We start from the raw sequence: 25,881 nt of genomic DNA on the forward strand, positions 1-25,881 counted from the left end.
CCTGGATGGGATCATCTACTTTCTTCCAGAAGAGATCCTCGCCATCGAAGGCATTTAACACAATTTTTGGTTGCACATCTAGCCAGAAGTTGGTTGCTTTTTGCCATCCCTGGTGATGCAGAACCACACCGTTCCCCATCTGGCAAAAACCGCTGTCCGTGATGTTCTTAGCCACACATACGGCGTGCTCAGAAGCAGCCTCACCTTCATGAAGGAGTTTGAAAGCTTCCTCTTTCTTGTCATCTGGAAAAACATCGAGGGTGGGAGAAATGGAGTTAGCAGCCTTAATGGTAGTGTCTGCCATAGACACAATGCTCTTGCCGAAAGCGTCTAGTTGTCTCCCTTCCTTGTCAGGTGACACATCACGTGGAGAAGAGGGGTTGGCAGAATGTTTTCAAGCCACTGTGGAGGCCACAGAATCTTAACTGTGCTAGGTTTGCAGGCACTTGGGGGTGCTGTCAGGCACTCTGTACTTTTTCCCTGAATCTGTCTTTTGGAGGAGCCGTAAAAGGTATTTTTATGGTCACGAGACCATCCTCCCAAATGTTGTCAAGTAGTGCAATGGAAACAGTTTCCCGTGCAGATAGAGGAAAGTTTCTTTCCTTTGTTCTTCAGGAAGTAAATCTAGCATTTTGGTGGCCCTGGTCATAATAGTGTGGAACTTCACAATTTTGTCAGGAGGAGAATCCCTGATAGGAGGGTCATCAGGTTCACCATCCACCAAAAACCAGGTCATCAAACAAAGCGGTGGTGGTGGTATGAGCTGAAGGCCCACGTTGTCTTCAGATTCAGTCTCCAAGAGTCCAGCAGAAGACGAGGGACTGATAAAGACCTGACTGCGTCTAGGCAGAGCAGGAGGCAGATGAGCAGGCAAATCTGGCGGCAGCGGAATGGCCAGAGCATGTGGAACCCTGCACTGAAATTCAGACACCAGAGTCAGCAATGTAGCCAAAATATCCATTGACGGATAGTGGGCTTCTGGTTGACTAGGAGCAGCCGTCGGCTGAACCGCAGCAGGAGCACTTGCTGCATGAGGGAAGTGGTTGGGCTGGCAGAAATGACAACCAGTCTTTTTCAACTTTGTTGTCTGAAAACGCTACCTCCGGGCCCTCAAAATCAGTATTGATGGCATGCCCTAAAATTGCATCCAGAGAGACCTGGGAAGGACCAGAATGAATAATGGTTGCTTCTGCTGGGTCGTGGAGCAAGAGGTAGTGCATGGACAGTTTATATAACGCAAGGAAGTGTGTGAAAACGTCATCGCTGATAAGACAGTGGCCACCGCCAATGGCGTTTTTGTCAGAGTTTTTGTCATCGATGAGGAGATCGTTGCCAAGGACGAGGTCCTGTTTGTTAATGGTGCTGAGGTCTCCATTATCGACGGGGCCGTCGGAGACAGAATGGTCGATGAAGAAGTTGCCAAAGGAGTGGTAGACGAAAACGTTGATAGAGTGGACGAAGATGGTGTGTTTATGAGCCGTTGATGAAGAGAATGTTCAGTTGAATGGGTGTCATCGATGCATGCTTCGTGGACGAAAGAAAGCCATCAACCAAGCAATTCCCGGGGCCTTCATAGAACCAGGCTGCTTATGGGAAGACGTGTGCGTGTCGACTGCCTTTTCCAGGGCAGTCTGAGCGTAGGTAGCATGCCCCTTTGTCACCCTTTTCTCACAGGAAGCCTCCTTGTGTGACCTCCACCTCTTAGAAGAGGGAATATATGCTCTAGGGGTCTACAGTCGTGAAGGGAAGTATGGCTCCGAATAGAAGCTGAGTCTGAGGCCACAGTCCCCTCATCCAGCCAAGTCACAACCCTTCTGTGGCGGTCCTTCAGGGTTTTGCCCGAGAAAGAGTGACAGATGCAACACAAATTAACATTGTGGTAGGATAAGGGCAAAAGAGGCATTAAGCATGCTGGTCCTCAACGTAGATGTTTTTCAAATGGCAGGTGGAAAATGCTTTGAAAACAATTTTCTCAGCCTTAGAATCAGTCATAGTGGCGTTATGAGACACCTTTTACAGACCTCAACCCTGAGCTGGCAGAGATCAGCCAAAGAGGTGAGCTCCAATGATATGGGGTTCCCAAACAACCACAATAGAAAGGTCCCTAGTTCAGGCTTTCCAGAAACATCAACAAAGTAAAAAAATCATAGAAAAAAGTAGGTAGATCATTGAATGAAGACGAGAACTTCAGAACACAACAACTGAGAGGTAGGAAATCTCAAGATGGCCTCCAGGGGTGGAGCTAAGGAAGGCTCTGCCCATTGTCTGTGTGGCAATATAACTCAAAAATTACTCCAAGAGAATACTAAACGGACTGCAGAAAACTGCTTTAATGGTACACAGGATTCGCAGCCAGACAACGGGGAACGTTCAAATAGCATGTGAATCTATTTAAGATCAATGCTGGAGAAGCACAGAGTGGCAGTCTCAGGCCTGGAGGGATTGTGCCCCACTGCCCATAATGACCTAGCCACCACTGTGTTAACATGCTGTCCGCAGCAGGGCCTAATAACAAGTTTGAATATTTTTTTAATACAACAAAATTCTTGAGTCCTGTTCTTAAATAGTTTAAGTTTAGTCAGAGAACAAAACCTCTTACAAAATACCTCAACTACTCATTTAGAGTCAAGTTACCCAGTATCTTTGCAAAACCTGTTAGAAATCCAAGGTGGGTTTGCTCATCTGTATTTCAAAGAATTTTCTTTTTTTGTAATTCCTATTATTGGTTTAAAAGAAAATAAAGGAAATAAAGCATAACTTGATTGGATAAATCTTGTCAGGAAACATAGGCCTTGTGCACAAAAATTATACCTAGTAGTAGGGAAAATAAATTCACAGTGTGATACAAATAATGCAGGACAGGAGTTACACCCGCAGCCAAACCACATCTCATCAATCCTCACCCTCCCACTTCCCCCATATTTTCTTCATTTTATTAGGGCAGCCCTGTGCATTATATACTCTTTTTTACAGAGATATGCATATGTTCACCTCGGAATGCCACATGTCTAGCCTGGGGAACTGTATTTCAAACTTGATGAATTTGTAAAGTCTTGCTTTGGACGTTCTGACGATTTGATGTCTTGTTCGGCTTTCCAAACAGCTAAAATTCTTCATTGTCTTTTTGATGCTATTTTGTGTGCATAAATGTTTGTAAAAAGAAATACGTTGAACAAGGTTGAATCCAGTTGCTGTCAAGACACTCCATGGAATACTCAAACACAAAGTTAGTCTGTGAGGATGTTTCTTACACAACGTGCTATGTGCAAACCTGGGGAAAGGGAAATCTTGATACGCTCAAACATGCTTTATTGGATCTACTACTAAGGCCTATACCAGTGCGGCATGTTCGATTTTTGGGGTACCCTGCCTGAGCTAAGAGTATGTGTGGATGTACACCTTGCTGCCAAGTGTAAAAGGACTGGTTGCAGGAAAGGTGGTGACGTACCTGGAGTTTGCGGGCAATCACCATGTCCTGCTCTTGCACTAGCTTTGCCCTGTCCGCTTCCATTTTCTGTTGAAGTTGCCGTGTGTGCGCCTTGTGAGCTCTCTGCTGATCCGCAAGCATCTGCTGGGCCTGCTCATGCATCTCTTGCTTCACTTGGACCTCCCTTTGTAAGGCCTCTGCCCTAGCACGCTCTTCTGAAGAGACAAAAAGCAAGATGAGCAGTTATTGGCTACCAGAAAAAAGCTGTAATCACAAAAACACACAGTCTAAGCAGCAGACATCACAACACAATGACGGCCTTGCAGCACTTGGTGCAGTTGACCATTACTTTACAGAACTATTAAAAGTGAAGGTGAACAGATATGTTTTTAATTTGTCGTTAAACAAAAGAAATTTCAAAATAAATAGTAGCTTCAGCAGGGGAAAGTTTCTACAATCAGGGGGCAAACTAGCTAAAGGTTTTCCTCAATGTCTCCTTTTTCTAAACTTTAAACATGTTTTGTGAGTAGAAGGCAACTAGCCAACCTGAATTGTTTGGGGTTGACAGGGCTGTGGAAGGACACGTAAGGCTTAATTTGTTTTTCCAATATGAGGCGGTAGTGTACCATAATATGTTTGATAGGCTTTTCAAAATGCTTTAAACATGACACTTGAAGAAACTGGCAGCCAATGATGAACACGCAAAGCCAGAGTAACGTGCTCTATTCACTTCAGCCACAGGATTGGTCTGACCGCAGCATTTTGAAGGAGTCAAAGTCTTTTTAATAGATAGGCTTGGAGGCCAAGATATAAACTATTGGGGTAGTCAATAATCTACAGGATGAGTGCCACCATTGCAGATGTTTTATTTTACTTGTCCATAAATGGAAAGATGCATCTCAGGTTTCTTAAGTAACGTAGTCTAGGCATTTGCTTACTTCAGGTGACATTTTTGCTTGACACAGTTCTGGGAAGGAATCCACTATTGGAATCTCTGATTTGAATGGATTAAGTTTAGGTGGACTGGAATGCATTAATATGGTAATAGCTTAAATACATTTATGTGAGAATTATGTTTTGACTTGCGGCTGGCAGAGTCTAAAACTTGACCTTCTCATTTTCTGCATAATTGTAGAAATCTATTGCATACCCCCCGGATTTGCATCATGAGCGAGAGGATATAAATGTTAAACAAATGGCAACATACAGTGATCCCTGTAAAACTGTTTAAGCACTTATTGGAAGGAGAAGGAGTATTTGACAGCAACTCTACATCTTATGAATGTGGCAAGCCATTGTGTTGCTTTACCTGAGACTCCAATGTCAGTAAGTGTGGTTAAGAGAATTTTCTGGTCCATAGTATTAAATGCCATGGATAAATCAAGTAATATTTGGGCGCAAGTGTTAACAGTATCTGAAAGGCATCTGAGGTACATAATTGGAAGTAAGACTGTTTCAGTGCCATTTTAAAACCTGGAAGTTTCAGGTCAAAGATCATTTAGTCCGCAATATACGTTTGTAGCTGTGCAACCACTGCTCTGGCTATTAGCTTGGGGGGGGTAAGGAATATTTGAGAACAGTCTGTAATTATGGAGGACCTGTGTGTCTGTGTAAGCTTTCTTCAGGAGCCAGATAATCTGGGATCTCCTCATATATGATGGGACTTCACCAGATGGCAATAATTGATTTATGAAGTCAATAAGGGTTAGCAAAAGTCTAGTTATGAATACTGAGCATGTATTACCTTTTATTGGAGCCATTTACTGCTATGAAGTCAAAGTACAAAACTCCCTACGACGTGTTTGAATTGCAGGTTTAGAAGGCCTGGCCCATAGATCAGAAATTAGTATCATACTTTGATAATGAGACAATGCGTTCAAAGAATTTCTCATTTTTTCCAGCAAACAAAAAGTCTGATAATTCATCACAGAGTCTGAGATATGTCAAAGCGAAGGGATCGACAGACAACTCAAAGCCAAATATATGCCCACTTCCTAATTTAGTCTGCATTCTAAAAAATAGGTTATTAGGGTTTTACTGGCCAAACGGTTTAGGAATGGCATATATGTACAATTTGGTCAGGACATTGTTAGGACCCAGGTCCTCAGTCCTTTTTATCAACAAAACTGGTCTGCCAGTTCAGCGATAAACAGTCACCCACTGTCTCTGGGATTTATAGTGTCCCATACATCATTTTTTGTATTTTTTGGCTGTAAGGTGTGTCAGGATGTTGTCTTGAAATTCTGGGTCTCAAGATTTGGCTGGCACCACCACCTGTGCTGCATTGAGTCGTCAGGAAGTGGGGTCAGGCATCCAACTGTTACCATGGTTGAAATCTGAGATTTATAAGCCTGTCTCCCCCAAATCCTTTCTGGTGGTGGTATCCTCGCTTGGCAATCTCCCCTGACTCTCAGATACATTGCAAGGCCTTTCCATCAAAGTATAGCTTTTTCCAAGGCTGAGCTTTGGAGAACGCCCTCATACGCCTGTCTAGTCACCCCCTATTCCACCTATCCTCTCCTCCTTTTCTCTTTCTCTTCTTGGGTGTGCATTGCCACCCTCTCATCTATCTCTTCTCTTTGCAACTCTGACCTACTTTTTTTCACTCCTCCTCTCCCTTTCTCCCATTTCCTCCTCCACTTCCTTTTCTCCTTTTGTCCCTCCACTGATCCTTTCTCTACCCTTTTGGCCTCCTCCACTCCTGTCTTTTTCGTTAACATCTGCGCCAGTCTTCCCTCTCCGTCTACCTCCTCCAGCCCCTTGTTCAGAATCTGCCATCTTGGAATCAACCTTCTACAATTGTGGCGTTCTTGTATAGCAGAGTGCGAAAGGCTGCTTCTATTGATTTGAATCTGTGCAAGTCCCTATTCTGGATTCTTGCTGATAACCTGCATGCTTAGGAATTTTAACCAGGCCCGCAGGCGCGCACAGGAGTGGGTCCACGAGCATTTTGTTTTTCCATCCAACTCTTAGCTTGATTAGCGCACGCATTTATGTTTCCCAGGATACAAATGCATTTTCCTATTTACAAAATTGGTTTTGCATATGAGGCTGGGGAACAAGTGGGGGAACTGAGGTTTTCCCGCCCATTTACCACAACTGTGGCCTGCCTCATTAAGTGTCAAATGGACCCAAGCCCACACGGTCACCCCATTCCCATCCTTCCACTGATGACTTAGTCAAAGATGGTATGAAATTTTATGATGATAACACTAGAGAGTGAAAATGATGGTGGATATTGCACAAAGTGAGGGATGGTTGTACGACTAGGAATACAAAAGTCACTGCACTGAGTAACTGTTGTCTATTACAAACTAGCCCCACATCCGTAAAACTAATGGTGAAAATTACATACATTTCAAAAAATTGAGATGAGGATGGCAACATCAACAAAAGAGTCCATGGGTCTTTGTAGAGACGTATGAGACGGTCACCTCTGTCACCCAGAGGCTGGGGAACTCTTGGAGGTGGGTGGGCAGGGGAAGCCACCTGCTTCGTTATGCAACCCCAGAAGGTGGCATAAGGAGAATGCTGCAGAGCTCCCCAGCCCTTCTTTGGTGGATTCAGTGGTACATTTAATGCATAGAGCAATAACAACGACCCCAGGTCAGTCAAGAGGCAATATGCTTCCTGGGTTGGGAGAACAAAACTGCATCCTGTGACCAATCCAGAGACTTTGTCCCTTCTTCTCTATGGGGGGGGGGTGGTCTGTGAGCATCAGGAGGTGAGATAGCTCAGCAGAACCATCCCAAGGGGTTTGGGAAAGCGGATTTTCATGAGAGTGACTCCCCTATATGGGACAAGGGCTCCCATTGCCATAGGGCACTCCCTATACAAAATGTACTTTCTGCCTATCTGGGAGTTAATAGGGAGGACAACTCCTCTCAGTGTAATCCCCTACCTGTTGTATCACCTGTCGTGAAGAACACACACCTGCTGAGGAGTGGGGGATGAATAAAGGCCAAGGACAATGGAATGGAGGAGCAGAATCCCAGAGTCAAGATGACTCCCTGACATGAGTGCGTGCACCAGGAGAGGAGCTGTGCAGAGCTGTGGAGCCGGCGGCATTGCAGAAGTGAGAGAACGCCAGAGGGGCACGTGATACTTCCCGGGAAGAGGCGTGCAAGGCCGGAGGAAGCGAGACCAAGAAGCGCTGAAGAGACAGGGAGGTGTGACCATGTAGCAGACGCGGTGGGCCCAAAACCAGTCAATGCAGATGCAGAGTCCTGAGTTGACCGGAGCACGAGCCTTCCACCCTCAAGCCGAGAGCCAGAGAGTAACGAGGCGAGGCCCATGGAAGGGGAAGACTGCCCACTTCCAATGAGGAGTGGAGAGCAAAGCAGGACACCACTGCTGCAACCGTGACTGGCCCACCTGGGGCAAGGACCGCCACTGCACAGGTACGTGAGTTGCCCAAGTGACATGGAGAGAAAGAGAAGAGAAATAGCGAGCGAGAAGGGAACAAGACCCTAACCTCAACAAAGGGTCCCAGAGAACCAAAGAGCGAGAGAGACCAAGTGGGTAAGGGGTGGTGGGAACAGCTCACCACCCAGAAGGGTCACTAAGACCCGAGAGAAACAGAGTCAAACGCCCAGGAGTGTCACAAAAACACTGTTAAAATCAATAGAATAGTGGGTCAGGAGACCCCAATGGCACACTAGCAGAAGCAGAGTGAGGAGAAAATAACACAGGAACACTAGAAACCCCGGAAACTGGGCCAAGTGTGGAAATAACAGACAAATTGGTGGAAGGGGATCAGGCAAATATCCCCCACATACAAAAGATAGATTTTGTTGCAATTTCAGCAACTTGAGATTAGTATATACTTTGGGAAATCTTTAAGGAACTTTGTAATAAGACTGACAAGCAAGGTTGTGCCTTGAAAGGAACGTTTGGTTAAATACATTATCGGATCAAGATCCGGGAGGGAGTACTGGAAAGACTGAGAAGCCTTTATGGAGAACAGAGTGTGCAAGCCACTCTCCATCTTTCTGTTATGTTCTTGATAGGTGGTAGGGACAGTTTAGTGGATAGGTTTGAACTGAGGACTATTTTTATTTTAGAATGTAGACAAGCACCTTAGTTTAGTTTGGATATTAAGGGAAACACCCCTTTAGCAATAGGGATACTAGGCATTTTTCCTTTTAATTTAAATAAAACGATATTTACCAATCTCCTCTGGTTCGGGCCCTTCTGGCTTGCCACAATCCATTGTCCCAGAACCCACCCCCATGTCAACAGGGAGAAACCCCAGAGAAAATCGACCCCAGAATCAGTATTTTACATATCCAGTATTTATTAGCCTGTGATGTTTCACATTGCTCAGCGGATGGCCAAGGGTTCATGCACAGAACACGAGTGGAAGATTACCATATGCTGGGCACCCAAGCTCCAAAATGGCCCTTGACCTGGAGCTGACCAGAAACAGGTATGGAAGACACCAAAATCACACTTGGCAAATACTTGCACTCCATCCTGTAACACTGACAGAAGAGAAACTCACAGGGGCATGGGGAAGCCAGTGTTTGCTGTCCACTGATCACCACCTGATACCAGCACAGAGTCCAGGTGTTCGTAATCTTGGGCACTGAGTGTCAGTCGATCCTCATTCATCTATCTATATCTATATATTTACATTATATATATATATATACATATATATATATATATACACACATTTCTGGGAACATGAATTGTTTTCTTTGGCTCCCATGTTTCCTGCTATGTTTCTCTCTTCTTCATGGGGTCTTCTTAGTCATATTGTGAAAGTAATCTTCTTAGTATTTCTTTGTTGTTTTTTTGTTTGTTAATATTCTGTTTTTCCAGAAGATCTGATGCCGGAGGCCCGGCATCGTATTACCTACTCTAAGACATACCTAGCGGCCTTCGCCCCGGAGGCTACCATACTACCATCAGGATGGAATTGCCACCCTATTGCACCTAAAATAACCACCCTCAAATCCCCATTCAGTGAATCACCTAATTCAAAGTACCTCTCACTACTGTTATTAAACACTCCCTTGCTCCCTGCACATACAGATGAGCTACGTTTCCTGCTTGAAGATCGTCGCCTTACATTACTGTGCCTCACAGAGACGTGGCTACAGGCAAGCTCTGCTCCATCTCTAGTGCAAGCAATCCCCCCAGGCTTCTGCATCTTGTATGCTGATCGCCAGCCACCTCATCATGGGGGTGGGATTGCAGTCATATATAGGACTGAAGTTACTATAACACAACTGGACTGCCCTCATAATGTCCCTATGTATGCTTTTCTGTTTAGATGTGTGATTTCACCCACTAGCACTTGTCATTTTCTGCTCATATATCGTCCACCGGGCTCTTCCCAAAGCAGTTTTCTTGAACAATTTCCAGATCTAATAGCTAACCTTCAGATCCAATATACTCATCTGGTGGTTCTGGGGGACTTTAACTTATAATAATTACATCATGGATCTGTCCAAAAATAAGACCAGACAACAGACAAGAACCTTGCCTATTTCCTTTATAAGACGACAGAAGGTCCGAAGAGGTGGTAAGAAATCTTCGGAGCAAGAAAAAAACACCAACTTGATTATGAACATTTCAACTAAAATACTCTCCAAACAACTGCTGGACCTACTTAGGCTAGGATTATCATTTGTGCCCACGAATAATTCGAGTTTATTCAATGAAGAGATCAACCTAGCTAAAGTCATCAGGAAAATGAAATTAAAACTATTTTTTGACTCGATGCCACCAACACAAGAGAGATCTACTACGTTTGATACACTTGAAATGAAACCTAAAAGTAATTTCTATCCGAATGTGAAGAACTCAGCACTTGATATGTTTGAAACTAAAATGAGGAAAGATTTGAAATCCATCAAATACTCGCACCTAAAAAGACACAGGTTACGGAAACATCAACACAGATTATTGAAGCAATTAGCTGAGGACAGATCCATAGAAAGTAAACCAGCTGATAAAGGTGGAGCCATCATAATCATGGATGCAACAATGTATCAGACAGGATGCCTCACATTACTACAAGACACTTACATAACTCTAGAACAGGATCCAACAAAAGAAATACAAAGAATGATCAAGGTCATCCACAAAGCACACAATGAAGGGTGGATTACAGACAAAACCAAAGACTTCCTAATCAACAAAAATCCGATCATACCGGTTTTTTATGGACTACCAAAAGTGCACAAGACTCTTAACAACCCACCATTTAGACCAATAGTGGCAACCACAGACAGCATTTTTAACCCTTTGTCTAAATATTTGGATAGATTACTGCAACTGATTGTACAATCATCATCAACATATCTACGACATTACACACTTTCTGAACACACTCAAAAATATTGAAAACGCTATTTACTCTTGATGTACAATCATTGTACACATCCATACCCCACGAAGGCGGCTTGGAAGCCTTGGAATGGATTCTTCTAAAGGAAGAATACTTTGCCTCAAACAAAGTATTTACGATTGAACTCGCCAAAATGATCCTCTATAACAACTTTTTTAGATTTGATGGCCAATACTACCTTCAAACATCAGGAACATCCATGGGCTCAGCATTGGCCCCAGCCTATGCAAACATCTTCATGTTTCATTTTGAAAACCAATACATCCTGGACAACCCCACATGGTCAAATAAATTGGCCACGTTGAAAAGATATATTGACAACATCTTCGGGATTTGAAGAGGACCAGCCAGAGAACTTGGGACGTTTGTAGACTACCTGAACGGGTGGTAACCCAAAAATCAAATTTACCTTGGAAATTGGCACACCAGAAGTACACCAGAAGTATACTTTCTTGACGTCAAGATCCTCCCTAAGGATCAAAAATTACATACCACCATTTTAGAAAACCTACGGATGTAAACAACAGTCTTTACTACACAAGTCATCACCCACAACATCTTAAAAACAACCTCCCTCTCAGTCAATTACTAAGGATTAGACGCATAGTCTTAGATGATGAATCTTACCACACAGCAGAAAAGGAACAAATCAATCGATTTATGAAAGGGGCTTAACATTAGAGATCCCTCCTCCGGACTCACCGCGGAACATCCACAGGTAAACATGCACTTATTAGAGGAAATAAAAAGTAATTTAACATAGATTGACTAGAATATCCTTAACGGAACTCATATTCCTTAAACAGGTTGCACATAGGTAGTCGACATCACGAATAACACAGGCATTAGAACAGACGTGGCAATGCGAACAAGAATGGTCAGAACAACTCCTGACTTCTCTGTCTGTGAGTAACATTTCTTACCAGGTTAATGGAATTTCAGTAGTTTATTTCCTAGAAAGTGCAAAATTCTACCTGAACATTGAATATGCATTACAGGAAAGGTGATACATACGAATGAGAACTGTATGAATAAGGAACAGAAAAGACTCAGGCATCACTGCATCAAGGGGCGACATCTACCATCCAGCTAGTATATTCGCAGAACACCACAAGGTAATTAAGCCATGTTAACTTATGTCAACCTATTGAACACTATACCATTTTGGAATCTTAATGTAATTTTACTTTACATTATAGGAACACCTCAAGTAACTTCATTGACCCAAGAGTACACAAACTGAGGACAAGTACCCATTACTTCACACTGGCAGTCAAGACTGTGAATTGTGAACTGTTTCTATAAACGTGAAAATGTTTCTATAAAGTGAAAATGTTGAATTGATGAATAGTCACAACCGATTGAAAATGTGTTAGAGTTTCCTGCTCCTGAAGAAGAGTTATCTTTCGAAATGCGTAGAGCACCCACAATTGAAAAACGTACTTATTTAGTTTTTTACTGTTTACTTGAATATGCAAAAAGTTTTGAGTTCATTGTTGAATAAATGTAATGTAAAAATCAAGATTATTCAATTTAAGTTGATGTATGCAACAGAGTAACTTTGAAAGAAAAATAATTTCTCTTTTCTACCTTTAATTGGTTAATAAATCTTGCTTAATTTAAGCAAGCAGAATGTGGTTTAAAAGAAATTGCAATGAAAGTCTGAACACATGGGACCACTAGCTGGATGAGTGCCACTAAACTTTGACTGATAGGGCAACTTCACTATTGATATGTGTGCAGGGGACGGGAGTTCCCATTACATTCTGGATATTCTATTGTGTTTACATTAACTTAAAATACAGATTGCCCAGACACCCAACTCTTGACCTGTTTGATGATAGTTTGGCCGATTTCCAACTCCATCAACATGCCAATAGCCCTACTCACAAACTATGCAATATGTTGGATCTGATTTTCTCACAAAAATCCCTTTTAACGTTGCAGTCAGTTGAACCCATTTTGAGGTCAGACCATTTCTTGGTCTCTTGCAGACTGGAAGACATGGGCAGGTCCACTAAAATCCCAGTAGAGAAAATCTACGGCTACTCTATATAATTTCCGTCCTATCTCGCTTCAGCTTTTTCTGGCTAAACTTTTAGAGTCACTGATGTCTCCACTTCTTTCTACATTTCTGGAATCTTCCAATCTTCTGGATCCTGTACAATCTGGGTTCCGTCCTGGTCGGGGCAAGGAGAGTGTTCTGGTTGCTGTTCTGGATGACATGGCCAGGCTGGTGGATGCAGGTGGAGTGGGAGCTCTGATTTTGATAGGTCTTTCTGCAGCTTTCGACATAGTCGACCACTCCATTCTGCTATCCCATCCTGCCCAGTTTGGTATATCAGGGCACGTACTAGCCTGGTTCACATCGTTCCTTGTGGATCGTACCCAGACCCTCTCTCTGCCCCCCTTTCTTTCTGCTCCTCGTCACCTCAGCTATGGAGTGCAGCAGGGCTCCTCCCTGTCTCCTATTTTGTTTAACATCTATATTTGGGCCCTTGTTTGTCTTATCTGATCCTTCTGTGTCAGATGCTACTCGTATGCAGACAACACCCAGATTCTGATCTGATTAGACCTGGATCAGGCTGAGGTGTCGTTGTGCCTGCGAGCGTGTCTGACAGCTGTTGGAGACTGGATGAACTGCAATTGGCTCAAATTAAATGGAGATACAACTGAGGTGATGGTGGTGGGCTATCCCCCTGATCCTACACTCTGGGTGTCCTCCTTTTGGCCTTCATCGCTAGGATCCCTTCCGATCCCGGTAAGGAAAGTGAAAGACCTGGGTGTTCTCTCTGCATCACTCTCTATGGACCAACAAGTTACCGCTGTATGCCAGGCTGGCCATTTCCAGCTGAAAATACTGAGGAAGGTATTGCCCTTGATTCCTGCCCTACTGTGTCCTCCTGCTGTAACGGCCATGGTTATATTGCGGCTAGATTATTGCAACTCTTTGTAACTGGCCCAACCCAAAGGCTTGATTCAACGGTTGCAACGTCTACAAAATCTAGCCCTCGGGTGGCAACTGACACGCCTTTTGGAGCACATATCTCCCCTGTGCTTCGGGCTCTCCACTGGCTCCCGGTGGCACAGCGGGTTGAGTTCAAGGCATTACGCTGAATATCTCCAAGCCAAATTCACCCGCTACTATCGCACCCGTAGCCTTCATTCCGCCACAGCCAAACAACTTGTAGTGCCAAGATACAAACGGTCTCGGGTTGGCGGCCAGGATTTCTCCGTCGCTGCGGCAGTTTTGTGGAACAACCTTCCACTTTTCATCAAGAAAACATCAAATTATTTAGCTTTTAGAAGGTTGGTGAAAACCTACTTATTTTAGACTTGCCGGAAGTAATCAGTTCCCACTCCCTCTCAAAGTGCCAAGATACTCTTGGGTGACCGTGCGCTCTACAAGAACAGGCAACATAAAATAACATAGGACATGCACTGAATTTACAGCTTTTTGATATCTTTCTGTCTCATGGTACCATTTGTATGCACTGCAAGTTCTTTTTATCTGTGTCAAACCATGTGATCATGTTTTGATGCACTTTGCACTTTATGGTTGAATATATGTACTGTATCTACAGCACTATATTTAAATGGTGTAACTTATTTACATCTGGTTTACATGCACATGGAACCTTTTAGGCTTTGATCATGTCCTATATAATGCAGTAACCATAAATTGCAGTATTTCCATGCATTTCTCTCTTATTGAGTGCATTGTTGCCTACTATGTCTGACAAGTATTCGTTAATCACTGTGCATTTTATTGTACATTTAGTATATATCCATACACATAGAAACATTAAACCAGCATTTCAACATGGCCAAAACAGACTGAGCACATTCAGCTATCTTCAGGGATGTAGAACTATCGCATTTACTGCATCATAGAGGTGTCATTGTGTATTTATGGTTCACCACCACACGGTTCCCTTGTACGTGAACAAGCAGTTGTATTACTGCGAAACACGTTGTACTGCGCTATTTTACCTTTGTCCACCTGACAGGAAATAAATATTTTTTTGCATATAATTGCATGAGGCTGAGCGATTCTTGCATAGCGTGCCAGTAATACTATCCGTAGTATGATGTCCACTGTACCCATGATCCCTCACGCATCGAGGTCCCTCAGATTGTTGTTTTTCTGACATGAAGTAGCATGAGGTGTAGCGTGAGTACAGTTGTATCCAAGCAGATACGTATCAGACAAGCTCAATGAGCATCCATGCGCTTCTCTCTGATGGGAAGAAGGGTGGGCGCATGTGAATCTAAGCAGATACAAGCATCAGAAATAAGATTATGGTGAGTAATGTATCCCTTCTGAGGCTTGTGGAATCTGCTTAGATCACATGCTGTGCATAGATTAGTGAGCAGTGCTAGAAGAAGGAGGTGGGATGTGAGAAGGTTCATGAGCAAAGAGATGTCTTAGAACAGCTTGTTCCACTTGTGTATCTGTCTTGGAATGAATGTCAATGCAGCAGTGATGAGTGAAAGTATGTATTGAGCACCATGTAGCTGCTTTGCAAATACTGTCTAGAGGGACATTTGCAATGAAAGCCAGGGTGGCTTCTGTGCCTATTGAGGAGTGAGCCCTGGGCGTAAAAGACAGTGGGCCTCATTACAACCTGCCAGTCCGGGACCGTGCAAAATCCGTGACGGCGGTAAAAACGTTTCCGTGTCCGCAAGGTTGCGGAAAAACCGTCCGATTACACGCTGTCGGTCGCGCGCACCACACGGACTCGGAAACGTTGTTACCGCCGTCACGGAAAACCCCACGGAAATGGAAATAACGCAGCCACAAGTGGCGCAAAACCCGTGTCCGCCTCCGCCGCCACGGACACGGAACCGGAAATACCATGATCGCCAAAACAGGAAACAGAGAGGCGGCCATCATATAAAAGCACAATCCATTGCCATCCAGAGCCAGCATAAGCACAATCCTAACTCTAAGAAGCCAAAAGGGACCACCAGTATGTCTGCCAGGATTCCTGCTCAGAGGCAGCGCAAACAGCGCTTCAGCGAGGCGGAGCTAACCGTCTTGGTGGAGCACATTGTGGACAATGCGGAGATGCTGTTCAGCGCCGACCAACGGCGTGCCACACAGCAGCGGAGGAAGGAGGTGTGGGCCGAAGATGCACGCAAGTGCACCGCTGTGGGCGCGACAGCGAGGAGCGTGAAGGACTGCCACAAGCGGTGGGACGACCTGAGGCTGAGGGTACGCAACCTCATTTCCACGCATCGCCAACACAGCAGTGGGACAGGCGGAGGACCCCCTTTCCCACTCAGGCTGCAAGCATGGGAGGAGCGTTGCAGCAGCGTCCTCCACCTAGAGGGAATCCATGGGATCGGGGAGGCTGAGGCAGGAGTGAGCCCACCTGCAGATGCCGGTAAGTGCCCAAACATGAATGCCACATGAAAATATGCAGTTGTGAGTACTGGGCCAAAGGACCCATTAACAACCCCCCCCCCCAGGCAGTGCATTTGTGGGCCAAAGGACCCATTAACAACCCCCCCCCCAGGCAGTGCATGTGTGGGCCAAAGGACACATCATGATCCGTATGGCAACCAATATCACAGAATGCATACACCAGCAATCAGATGCATGTGACTAACACTATTCAATGTACAATCTTAATGACGCATGTGATGCACCCATCTGCCACCACAACAACACTAATTGCATGCCCTTTGTGTCCCCACAGCCGTTTCAAGTGACAGTGATACTGCACAACAGGCCAGCCAATCTGCACCGGCAAGTACACAAGCCACCGCCACCACACAGGAGGATGCTGCCGGCAGTTCTGCACCTCTGGCCACATTACCAGCCACTACAGATGTGCGGCCCACCACCACCACCGACATCCCCACCGTCTCCACACTGCCTGAGTCTAGACAGGTGCCACGGGAACCTATCATGGCCACCCAACACAACACCGAAGGCAGCAGCACTGCAGAGGGGGCGGCCTGCAGTGATAACAGTGCCCCGCAAGAGCACTCGGAAACGGGGCCACAGGGGGAGATGCCCACATTGGAAGACCTGGGCTCCTTCCATGAGTTGGAGTTCAGCCCCACATCACTGGGGAGTCCCATGAGGTCCGCCACCCCATCCATGGCCGAACTGAATGCCCGCATGCAGCGGATGGAGGACCAGCAGGCTACCCTCACCCAGCTGGTGGAGAGGCAGCTAGAGGAATCCAGGCTGCAGAGGGAGAGCTACAGCGCCTCAGTGCGTCGCCTGTCGAGGTCCATCGGACGCTTTGCGAGCACTATAGTGACCCTTGCACGCCATGTGTGGGAGGGCAACGACCACACCTCCAGGCTTGTAGAGGCCATGTTGGTTGGCCAACAGGCAAATCTGGCACGGATGCCCTCAATCCCAGATTCTGCCCAATCAAACACAACCACCCCATCCAGCTCCACTACTGCCAGTCCAAGGAGGCGCTCGAGTAGGCTAACGGGTCCCTCGGGCAAGGTTGCACAGGCACAGAAGCGCACACGGAAGTGATGGCATGTGTGTGGGGCAGTGCAGGACACATGTGGACTACAAGGGTGTGAGAGGGGTGGGCACGTTTGGGTGGTGGGGTTGGTAGTTTTGGGGGTTTGAACAATGGGGTCTGGGTGGGGGTGGGCACGTTTGGGTGGTGGGGTAGGTAGTTTTGGGGGTTTGAACAATGGGGTCTGGGTGGGGGTGGGCACGTTTGAGTGGTGGGGTAAGTAGTTTTGGGGGTTTGAATAATGGGGTCTGGGTGGGGGTGGGCACGTTTGGGTGGTGGGGTAGGTAGTTTTGGGGGTTTGAACAATGGGGTCTGGGTGGGGGTGGGCACGTTTGGGTGGTGGGTGGCCCCGGGTGTACAGCTTCCCTAACCAATGCACCTCCTTCCCTGTTGTTATTACATCAATACATCACCATTTCGAATCAAGACATACATGTGTGGACATTGATCATTTATTTTGCAGTGCAACTATTAATTCATTGTCGTCACCATGTTCGTGCATTTCTGTGAATGTGCTGTGACTCGAAAGTAAATGCGAATCAGGGCATCCCGTGCTCTCTGGCCATCATGTGGACCCCCAGGGGGAGGCGGTGCCATCCCATCCCCATCTCCATCCCAATCCCCATCTCCATCCCCATCTCCATCCCCATCCCCATCTCCATCCCCATCCCCATCTCCATCTCCATCTCCATCCCCATCCCCATCTTCCTCATCTGCGTCTGGTGGCATTGGGATGTTCCTGCGCAGGCATATATTGTGCAGCATGGCACATACGAGCGTGATTTTACCCGTCTTCACTGGGCTGTACAGCAGTGATCCGCCAGATCAGCTCAGACAGCGGAAACGGGCCTTCAGCAGTCCAAATGTCCTCTCAATCATTCCACGTGTGTGGATATGTGCCCTATTGTATGCCTCTTCATGCCTGTTCCTTGATCTCCGTACAGGTGTCATCATCCATGGCGTGAGTGCATATCCCGCATCACCTACATGGGATGAACATGTCAGTGTTTGTGGCATCATGTCCTCATCTGCTGCTGTGCATTCTTGTATCATCATTCATTCATGCATATGTACCATGCAGTGTATGGAGGTATGTTTTGGGCATCACGATGTATGTCGCTAACTGGATATGGGCCTACATATTAACTTGCATGTTTACTGTGCCCTGCGGGAGACATTTGATTGTGTGATTGTGTGCATGTCACGGTGAAGTGCTGTCCACACATGGCAGAGCGACTCCACTGTACGGAAGTAGTAAATACACGTCGTCTCATTTACAAGCCTCTCGTGCCTTTTGAGGCAGTGTTTCAATTGAGGGTGGGTGTCTGCAGTGGCACAAGGTTCATGGGACAGTGATGGGATTGGCTGTGCCAGCGTGTGCACGGGCACATTGTGGTGCCCTGTCATGTCTTCCTTCATGATGTCTGGCATCCGCTGTGTATTTGGTAGATGGAAGGGGGGTGATGCATGTGCGTTCACAGCGGCACACTCACAATGCTCATTGGCCTGGACACACACACACCACTTCGACAGGGTTGTAGCATCGTCAGCTGTACTCACCCAATAGCCATGTGCTTTGTCCGGCATAGCGTTCCATGTACCGTGGCAACGTGGAATTCCGCAGTACCATTGAGTCATGTGATGAGCCTGGGAAACGTGCGCAGCAGTGTGTAATCAGTTGCATGGCATCACAAACCATCTGGACATTCAAAGAGTGATACTGTTTCCTATTGCGGAACACCGCCTCAATTGCACTTGGTACTGTCAGCTCAACGTGGGTGCAGTCAACTGCGCCTATGCAATTTGGCATGCCTGCTATGGCATGGAAGGCCAACTTGGTGGCAATGACCTCGGGGAGGGTGCGGGGTAGGGCTATGTGTTCCGACACATGGCGCAACAGTGCCAAGGAAATGCAGTACTGAGACAACCTTCAAGAGGGGGGGGTGGCGGTGGGGGTGTCAATTAGGCTGCTGATGTTAACCTCAATCATGGCGGTGATGTGCAGGATTGTTGCACGGTCCAGCCGGTATAGTGTGTGGATCTGTCCTGGGGTGAGGTTCCAGGGTGAGGCCCTGATGCGTGGTATTGCTGGCTGGCGGCGGGGTCGGGCTGGCTGGGCAATGGGGTTTGCCATAGCTGCATGGTTGGCTGGTTGCCGCCTGCGCCTCCTCCGCCTCCTCCTCCTCCTCTGCGCCATTACTGCCACCAGGTGCAGTGCTGCCTGTTGGTTGAGTGGGCCCAGTCCCAGTGCTACTAGACCTGCTGCCTGCATGGTTCTGTGTTGTGTTGGGCTGGGTGTGGCCCTTTTGTAGGCTCCCAGTGGCCTGCTAGGTCCAGCTGGGCTGATTTGGTGCACCTGTGCCATGATTCAGTTCAGCAGGCAGTGTATAACGCCATGTTCGCGGTGGCGGCGGTTCCGCCACCGTGATCACGGTATTTATGCCATTTTTTTGCCGGTATTTCCTTGTCCGCGCTAGTTGTGATGCTCACGGTGTTTCGTGTTGACGGTAACGGAGGGGTTTCCGTGCAGACGGACTTAACGGGACCCCTATTTCCGCGGTGGCGGTTTAGGGTGGTGCTATTACCGGGGCCGCGGGTCATGATTGGGCGGACATGGAAACGGTGCCGGTATGGTTTTACCGGCAGTGTTAATTCCGGACCGGAGTACTTGTAATGAGGCCCAGCGTCTTATTTGATAGGGAATAGCACATTTGTATACATTTGACTATCCACCTAGAGATGGCCTTCTTTGAAATGCGGTCACCTTCTCTGCCTGGTGCTACGGAGACAATGGGGTTAATCTGTTTTGACTGGCACCAAACTAAAAATCTCCTCCACTTGTCAAAATAACAGTGCTTAGTGTTAGGCTTTCTTGCTTCTTTCAAGATAGCCATACATCTTTGAGGCAGATTAAGATGTCTGAACTCTATAACTGCAGGAGCCATGCTGCCAAGTTCATTGAGTGAGGTTGAGCGTGCACTGTTAATCCCCCGTGCTGTGTGAGCAGATTGTACGGGCACGGGAGTTTGATGGAATCGCACATCGCCAGCTTACGCAGATGTGGAAACCAGGGTTATCTTGCGCACATAGGCGCACCTGAGGAACCAGGTAAATGCAAGATGCCATCATGCCTAGCAAATGGATGGAATCTCAGGGACTACAACCAAAAGGCTAGCTAGACCTGAGTCCTGACAGTTCCGACATTAGCCTAGCCCCAGATCTTTTAAAGATCTAGCAACACCCCTGGCATCAAGTTTTCTTTGTGGATCTTGTTCACCACCTTCCTCATGAGAGGTGTTGGGGTAAAAGCGCGAGCAAATTTCCCTGACCAGTTCATCCATAGGGCGTCCCCCTTGGAGCCTGGCTGGGGGAACCTGGACGCGAAGTCTGGGCATTGCTTGTTTTCGCTTGTAGCTTGTATTGTGGGGAAACCCCATTGAAAGAAGAGGTGTTCTACGACCTCTGCGTGTGTTGCCACTCATGTTCCTCTGGTAGGGGATCTCTGCTTAATGAGTCTGCAAGAGAGCTGAGTTCCCCTGGAACATGCTGTGACAATAGGAATATCTTCCGTTTGAGTGCCCATCTCCATATTTGCTGGGATTAACTCGTCAGGGAAATTTGCTTACGCTTTTCCCTAAACTCCTCTCATGAGGAAGGTGGTGAACAAGATCCACAAGGAACACTTGACGCTCATCCTAGTTGCTCCTATGTGGGCAAGACAACCATGGTTTCCACATCTGCGTAAGCTGGCGGTGTGCGATCCCATCAAACTCTATACAATACAATTCTCAAACACGGTAGAAGTCAGAAGGGCCTTCTTGGGACAAATCAAACTCACCATAAAGAATGACACGTGGTCACCTCCACGCATTGTTATTCGTGTAACGCAAACAGCCATGCAACATTATCATCTATATTCGTTCATTGAATAAACTCCAAACAAGGACTGAAGTCGGAATTACTGTGCGAAGCATGTACACCTGCTAGTAAAAGATGCACATAACCCTCGGGGAATAATAAACATTGTCCACACTAATGGAAAGTGAAGTGTAACCATAAGCAAGGGCCAATTATTATGTATGAACTTAATGAGGAAATGAACCTGCAAATCAAATGACAAGTTTCTTCAACCAATCAACCAATCAGCACCTGCATAAAAGCGGTGCACGCCTCCTGACTTAGTCAGAGAGTAAAAGATGGAGAACAGAAGAGCATAACATGTTTTAGCTAAGCCAAGAAGGCCACATAGAGAAAGAATGGAATGAGGACAGTCAAGAGAGCAGAACAATCTGTTGGCCAAGTGGGTCATGTATAATCGGAGCGTGAGAATGGTGGCTACTGAGCCAGTGGAGCCAGAATTTAAGGGAAGGGATAGGCTAGAGAGAGGGGCCTGGTGAGAACTTGGGGGGTGACACTTACAATCCTGAAGTAGTGAGCATGAAGCAAGCAATTTGCTATAGCCAATACCATGAGGGTTGTGCATGAGTGGTCGACAGAAACATTTCAAATCTTGGATAAATGAAATAGGGTTGGGAAAATTCTATATGAAATTGCCTAGAAGTGGAGAGAATACACAACTGAATTATCTACAGGGAAACACCTAGGGAAAGGTGCCCCATACAGCATTTGGTTAGCAGCCACAATGCCATCACATCATCCCACAACCCAGGACTAAGACGTAGATTAAGACACGAGCCACATCAAAGGTTTTACTATCATGAAAGAAGTGTGCTGGAACATTCTAAAAGGCTTGAGACTGTGTGTGACTTTTAGAACACTATCCTGGACAGTCTTCCAGGGGATTCTAAAACTAAAATAAAGATTTGACAAATCTTCGGTCCTTTAGATTAGTCCAGTTCACTAACCTTATGTTAATTCTCCTTCCTTACATGGTTTTGCTTAGATTTACCCCTTACAAATTGCATACTTGTCTTGCAGACCATGCTCCAACCCAACGACGTCAAAGGTAGAATATCGAGAGGAGTGCGTGTGTACGCGGTGGTCACTACACTTGGCAGAATCCTAATGAAATTTGATAACTGCTTTAGGCCAGCACATAGTCCTTCGAAAAAACAAGTGCAGAAGATTCACTATAACCGATTTCCAGATCACATCCATGGGGAACATGATCAAAGGCCATGTGAATGAAGTCAGAGGGTACCACAGTTGTCACAGGTTTCCCCCCTTCTCACCTGTCTATGTTGTTTGTTGGAGTTCTTCGATGGGGTATTCTTTCGCACAGTTCGGGTCTAGTATAACCCTGTGCATAGGTCCTCTGGTTCCAGCGTGCGTTCAGCGTTCCGTCTCCTGGGAACGTTCAGATGTCCGGGGAAAGTCCAGGAAACGGCGGAGAGTGCACTCGGGGAACGAGTGCACGGAGATCCGGGATGCAATAGAGGACAAAAAAGAGGAGGAATGAAGGAGGAGGAATTTAGGGGGACCGGGAACCAGGAATCAAAGGATAGGCAAAGCGAACTACGGCAGCACACGTCTAGCCATGGCAAGCGTTAGCGTTGAGAAGCGCAGGGCCGTGGAGGCGTGTCCGCTTTATAGAACGTAGTGCGTACGGCGCGGAAACTTCTAAACAGCGTTCCGTGTTCGGCGGCCATGTTGGGAGTACTGCTGAGTGCAGGCCCCTATGGGTCAGGGACCAGGAAGTCCAGAAAGGACACGTTCGATGGTTCATGACAGCATGCCTCCTCCGAAGGCCTGTTCCTCCGGGTTTGCCCGGGTGTATAAGGTGGTACCTTTGAAGTAGTCTTGGGGCATTTAGGTTTGAGACTGGTTCCCAGGTGCATTCAGTGGGTGGGTACCCTTTCCACTCAACCAGATACTGTAGATGACCACGTCTGTACCTGGAGTCACATATTCTGGACACTTTGTATTCTAGCTGGTCGTCGACAACCACAGGGGTAGATCTTGGAGCAGTCCGGGAGGTCTGGATGTATGGTTTCATTAGAGACGTGTGAAACACTGGTTGGATCCTCTTCCAGGAGTCTGGTAGTTTGAGTCGGAAGGCCACTGGGTTAATGATTTCCTTTATGGAAAAGGGGCCATAGTACCGAGGAGCCAATTTATTAGGTCGTAAGTGTCGAGGCAGTAGTTTCGAGGATAGCCAGACCTTATCACCCACTGCATAGGAAGGTCCTGGTCTTCTTTTGGAGTCTGCATAGTGCTTGGTGTTAGTTTGGGCCCTTTCAAGGTGTTCTTTGGCTTCCTTGTGTATGTTGATGAGGGTTTCAATCCAGGAGTCGACTGTAGGAACTGGTGTAGGATGTGGGAGAAGGGATGGTAGAACTGAAGGGTGGAATCCTTGGTTGCAGAAGGGGCTGGTCTTGACAGCCGAGTGATCCGAATTGTTGTAGGCTAATTCAGCCACAGGTATTAAGAGTGACCAATCGTCCTGGACTTTGGTGGTGAAACAACGAAGATACTGCTCCAGGGTTTGGTTCACACATTCAGTAGCTCCGTTGGTCTGTGGATGATAACCTGAGGAGAGGGCACGTTGGATTCCTAGTATACGGCATAAGTGTTTCCAGAATTGAGATATTTATTGAGGACCTCTGTCTGATATGATCTTGGAAGGGAGTCCATGAAGTCGGAATATGTGTTCCAGGAAGATTCCAACGAGTTCTGAGGAAGATGGTAGTTTATACAAGGGTGTAAAATGAGCCACGTGAGTGAATAAATCAATGGTAACCATGATAGTTGTGCATCCCCTCGAAGGTGGTAGTTCCACAATAAAGTCTGTAGCGATGAATTCCCAGTGTCTTGTTGGTAGCGTTGGTTGGAGTAGGAGACCCGCCGGCCTCTTGTTGTCATGCTTGTTTTGATTGCAGACTGCACAGGCTTTGATGTACTGCTGGATGCCAACTTTCATTTTTGGCCACCAAAACTGTCTTTGTATTAAACGGAGAGTGTTTGTAATGCCACAATGTCCTGAATGAAGGGTATCATGACAGAGGCTTGTAATCCTTTGTCGCAGTCTCTGTGTGGGGATGACCAGGCCATTGTCCTTGAACAGATACCCGTCCTTTGTTTTAAGATTCCATAGATTCTTCCCAGTAAATTCCTTCCAGATCTCAGAGAACTGGGTTTGAATCCGAATATCTTCCAGGAGAGTGATTGCTTGGGCTACACAAATTGTATGGGGAAACATCTTTGGGAAGGATCGATCTTCAAGAGTTTCATAGTTGGGACGTCGGGATAAGGTGTCAGCAATTATGTTGTGTGTTCCAGGAACATGATGGATTTGGAACTGGTACTGGGCAAAGAAGAAGGCCCAACGGGCTTGACGACTATTCCTACATTCCAGGGATTGTAGAACTTGAAGATTCCGATGATACGTACGGATCTGAACAGGATATTTTGCTCCCAGGAGTAGATGACGCCACTCTGTGAAGGCTTGACGGATGGCTAACAGGTCCTTTTCCAGAACAGAATAATGGGTCTCGCTAGGAGTTAGGGTTCGCGAGAGATAAGCGATGGGGTGTTCTAACTTGTCCTCGAATTCCTGCTTTAGGACTGCTCCGATGGCGTAGTTGGAGGCATCCGTCTCCACTAGGAAAGGTCGATAAATGTCAGGGTGAGCCAGGATGGGGGCTTGTGTAAATTCTGACTTCAATCGTTGGAACGCCTCGTCTTGGGCTGCTGTCCAGAGGAAGGGAGTATCCTTCTTCAACAATGTAATGATCAGTTGAACTATCTCCGAAAAGGAAGGTATACATTTCCGGTCGAAGTTGGCAAGCCCGACGAAGGATTGAAAATGTTTCACAGTAGTTGGACCAGGCCAGGATAGTATGGAATTTACTTTTGAGTGGTCCATTCCAATTCCTTCTGGACTAAGGACAAATCTGAGATAGTGAACAGTAGAGACATGAAAAAGGCATTTCTCAGGTTTAGCCAAGAGCTTATCTTCACGTAGCCGCTGTAAGACTGCCTTAACATGCTCTTCATGCTTAAGATGGTCCTTGGAGTATATCAGTATATCGTCCAGGTAAACTATGACGAAGAGGAACAGCATATCGGAGAACACCCGGTCCATAAAACGTTGGAAGACCGCTGGGGCATTGGCGAGTCCGAAGGGCATAACCAGGTATTCAAAGTGACCAAAGGGTGTTCTAAAGGCTGTTTTCCATTTGTCACCTTCCTTTATACGGATCAGATGGTAGGCACCTCTGAGATCCAATTTTGTGAAGATTACAGCTCCTCTCACCGCTTTCAGGATATCCGAGATTAAGGGCAATGGGTAGCGGTCCTTGAGGGTGCATTGATTAAGACCACGATAATCAAGACAAGGCCTAAGCTCCTTAGTATCTTTCTTGGGAACGAAAAACAACGAAGCTGCCGCCGGGGATTTGAATGGTCGTATGGTGCCATTTTCTAGGTTGGTATCCAAGTATTCTCGGAGGGCCCTTTTCTCCGGTTCTGATAGGATGAACATCCTTCCAAAGGGAATCACTGCTGAGGGTTCAGTATCAATAGCGCAGTCTTCAGGTCTGTGAGGGGGTAGGGCTTGAACTATGGCAGTTGAAAACACACCAGTGTAATCCTGATAGGCCCTGGGGACCTGGATAATATTTGAGACCGTGAATGGG

General features: G+C 46.4%; 1 protein-coding gene across 3 annotated transcripts in view; it reads right to left on the minus strand.

The window, feature by feature from the left end:
* LOC138530413 (guanylate-binding protein 1-like) overlaps positions 1-25,881 on the minus strand; it is a 1,110,598-nt gene that overhangs the window by 57,819 nt on the left and 1,026,898 nt on the right. For all 3 annotated transcript variants that reach the window (XM_069640909.1, XM_069640906.1, XM_069640908.1), the window contains one exon: positions 3,449-3,642. In XM_069640909.1, coding sequence (XP_069497010.1) covers positions 3,449-3,642 — 194 coding nt within the window. The remainder of the gene's footprint in view (positions 1-3,448; positions 3,643-25,881) is intronic.

This window comes from Ambystoma mexicanum, chromosome 1q, assembly GCF_040938575.1.
Source record: "Ambystoma mexicanum isolate Mex_15411 chromosome 1q, UKY_AmexF1_1, whole genome shotgun sequence".
NCBI classification, from domain to species: domain Eukaryota; kingdom Metazoa; phylum Chordata; class Amphibia; order Caudata; family Ambystomatidae; genus Ambystoma; species Ambystoma mexicanum.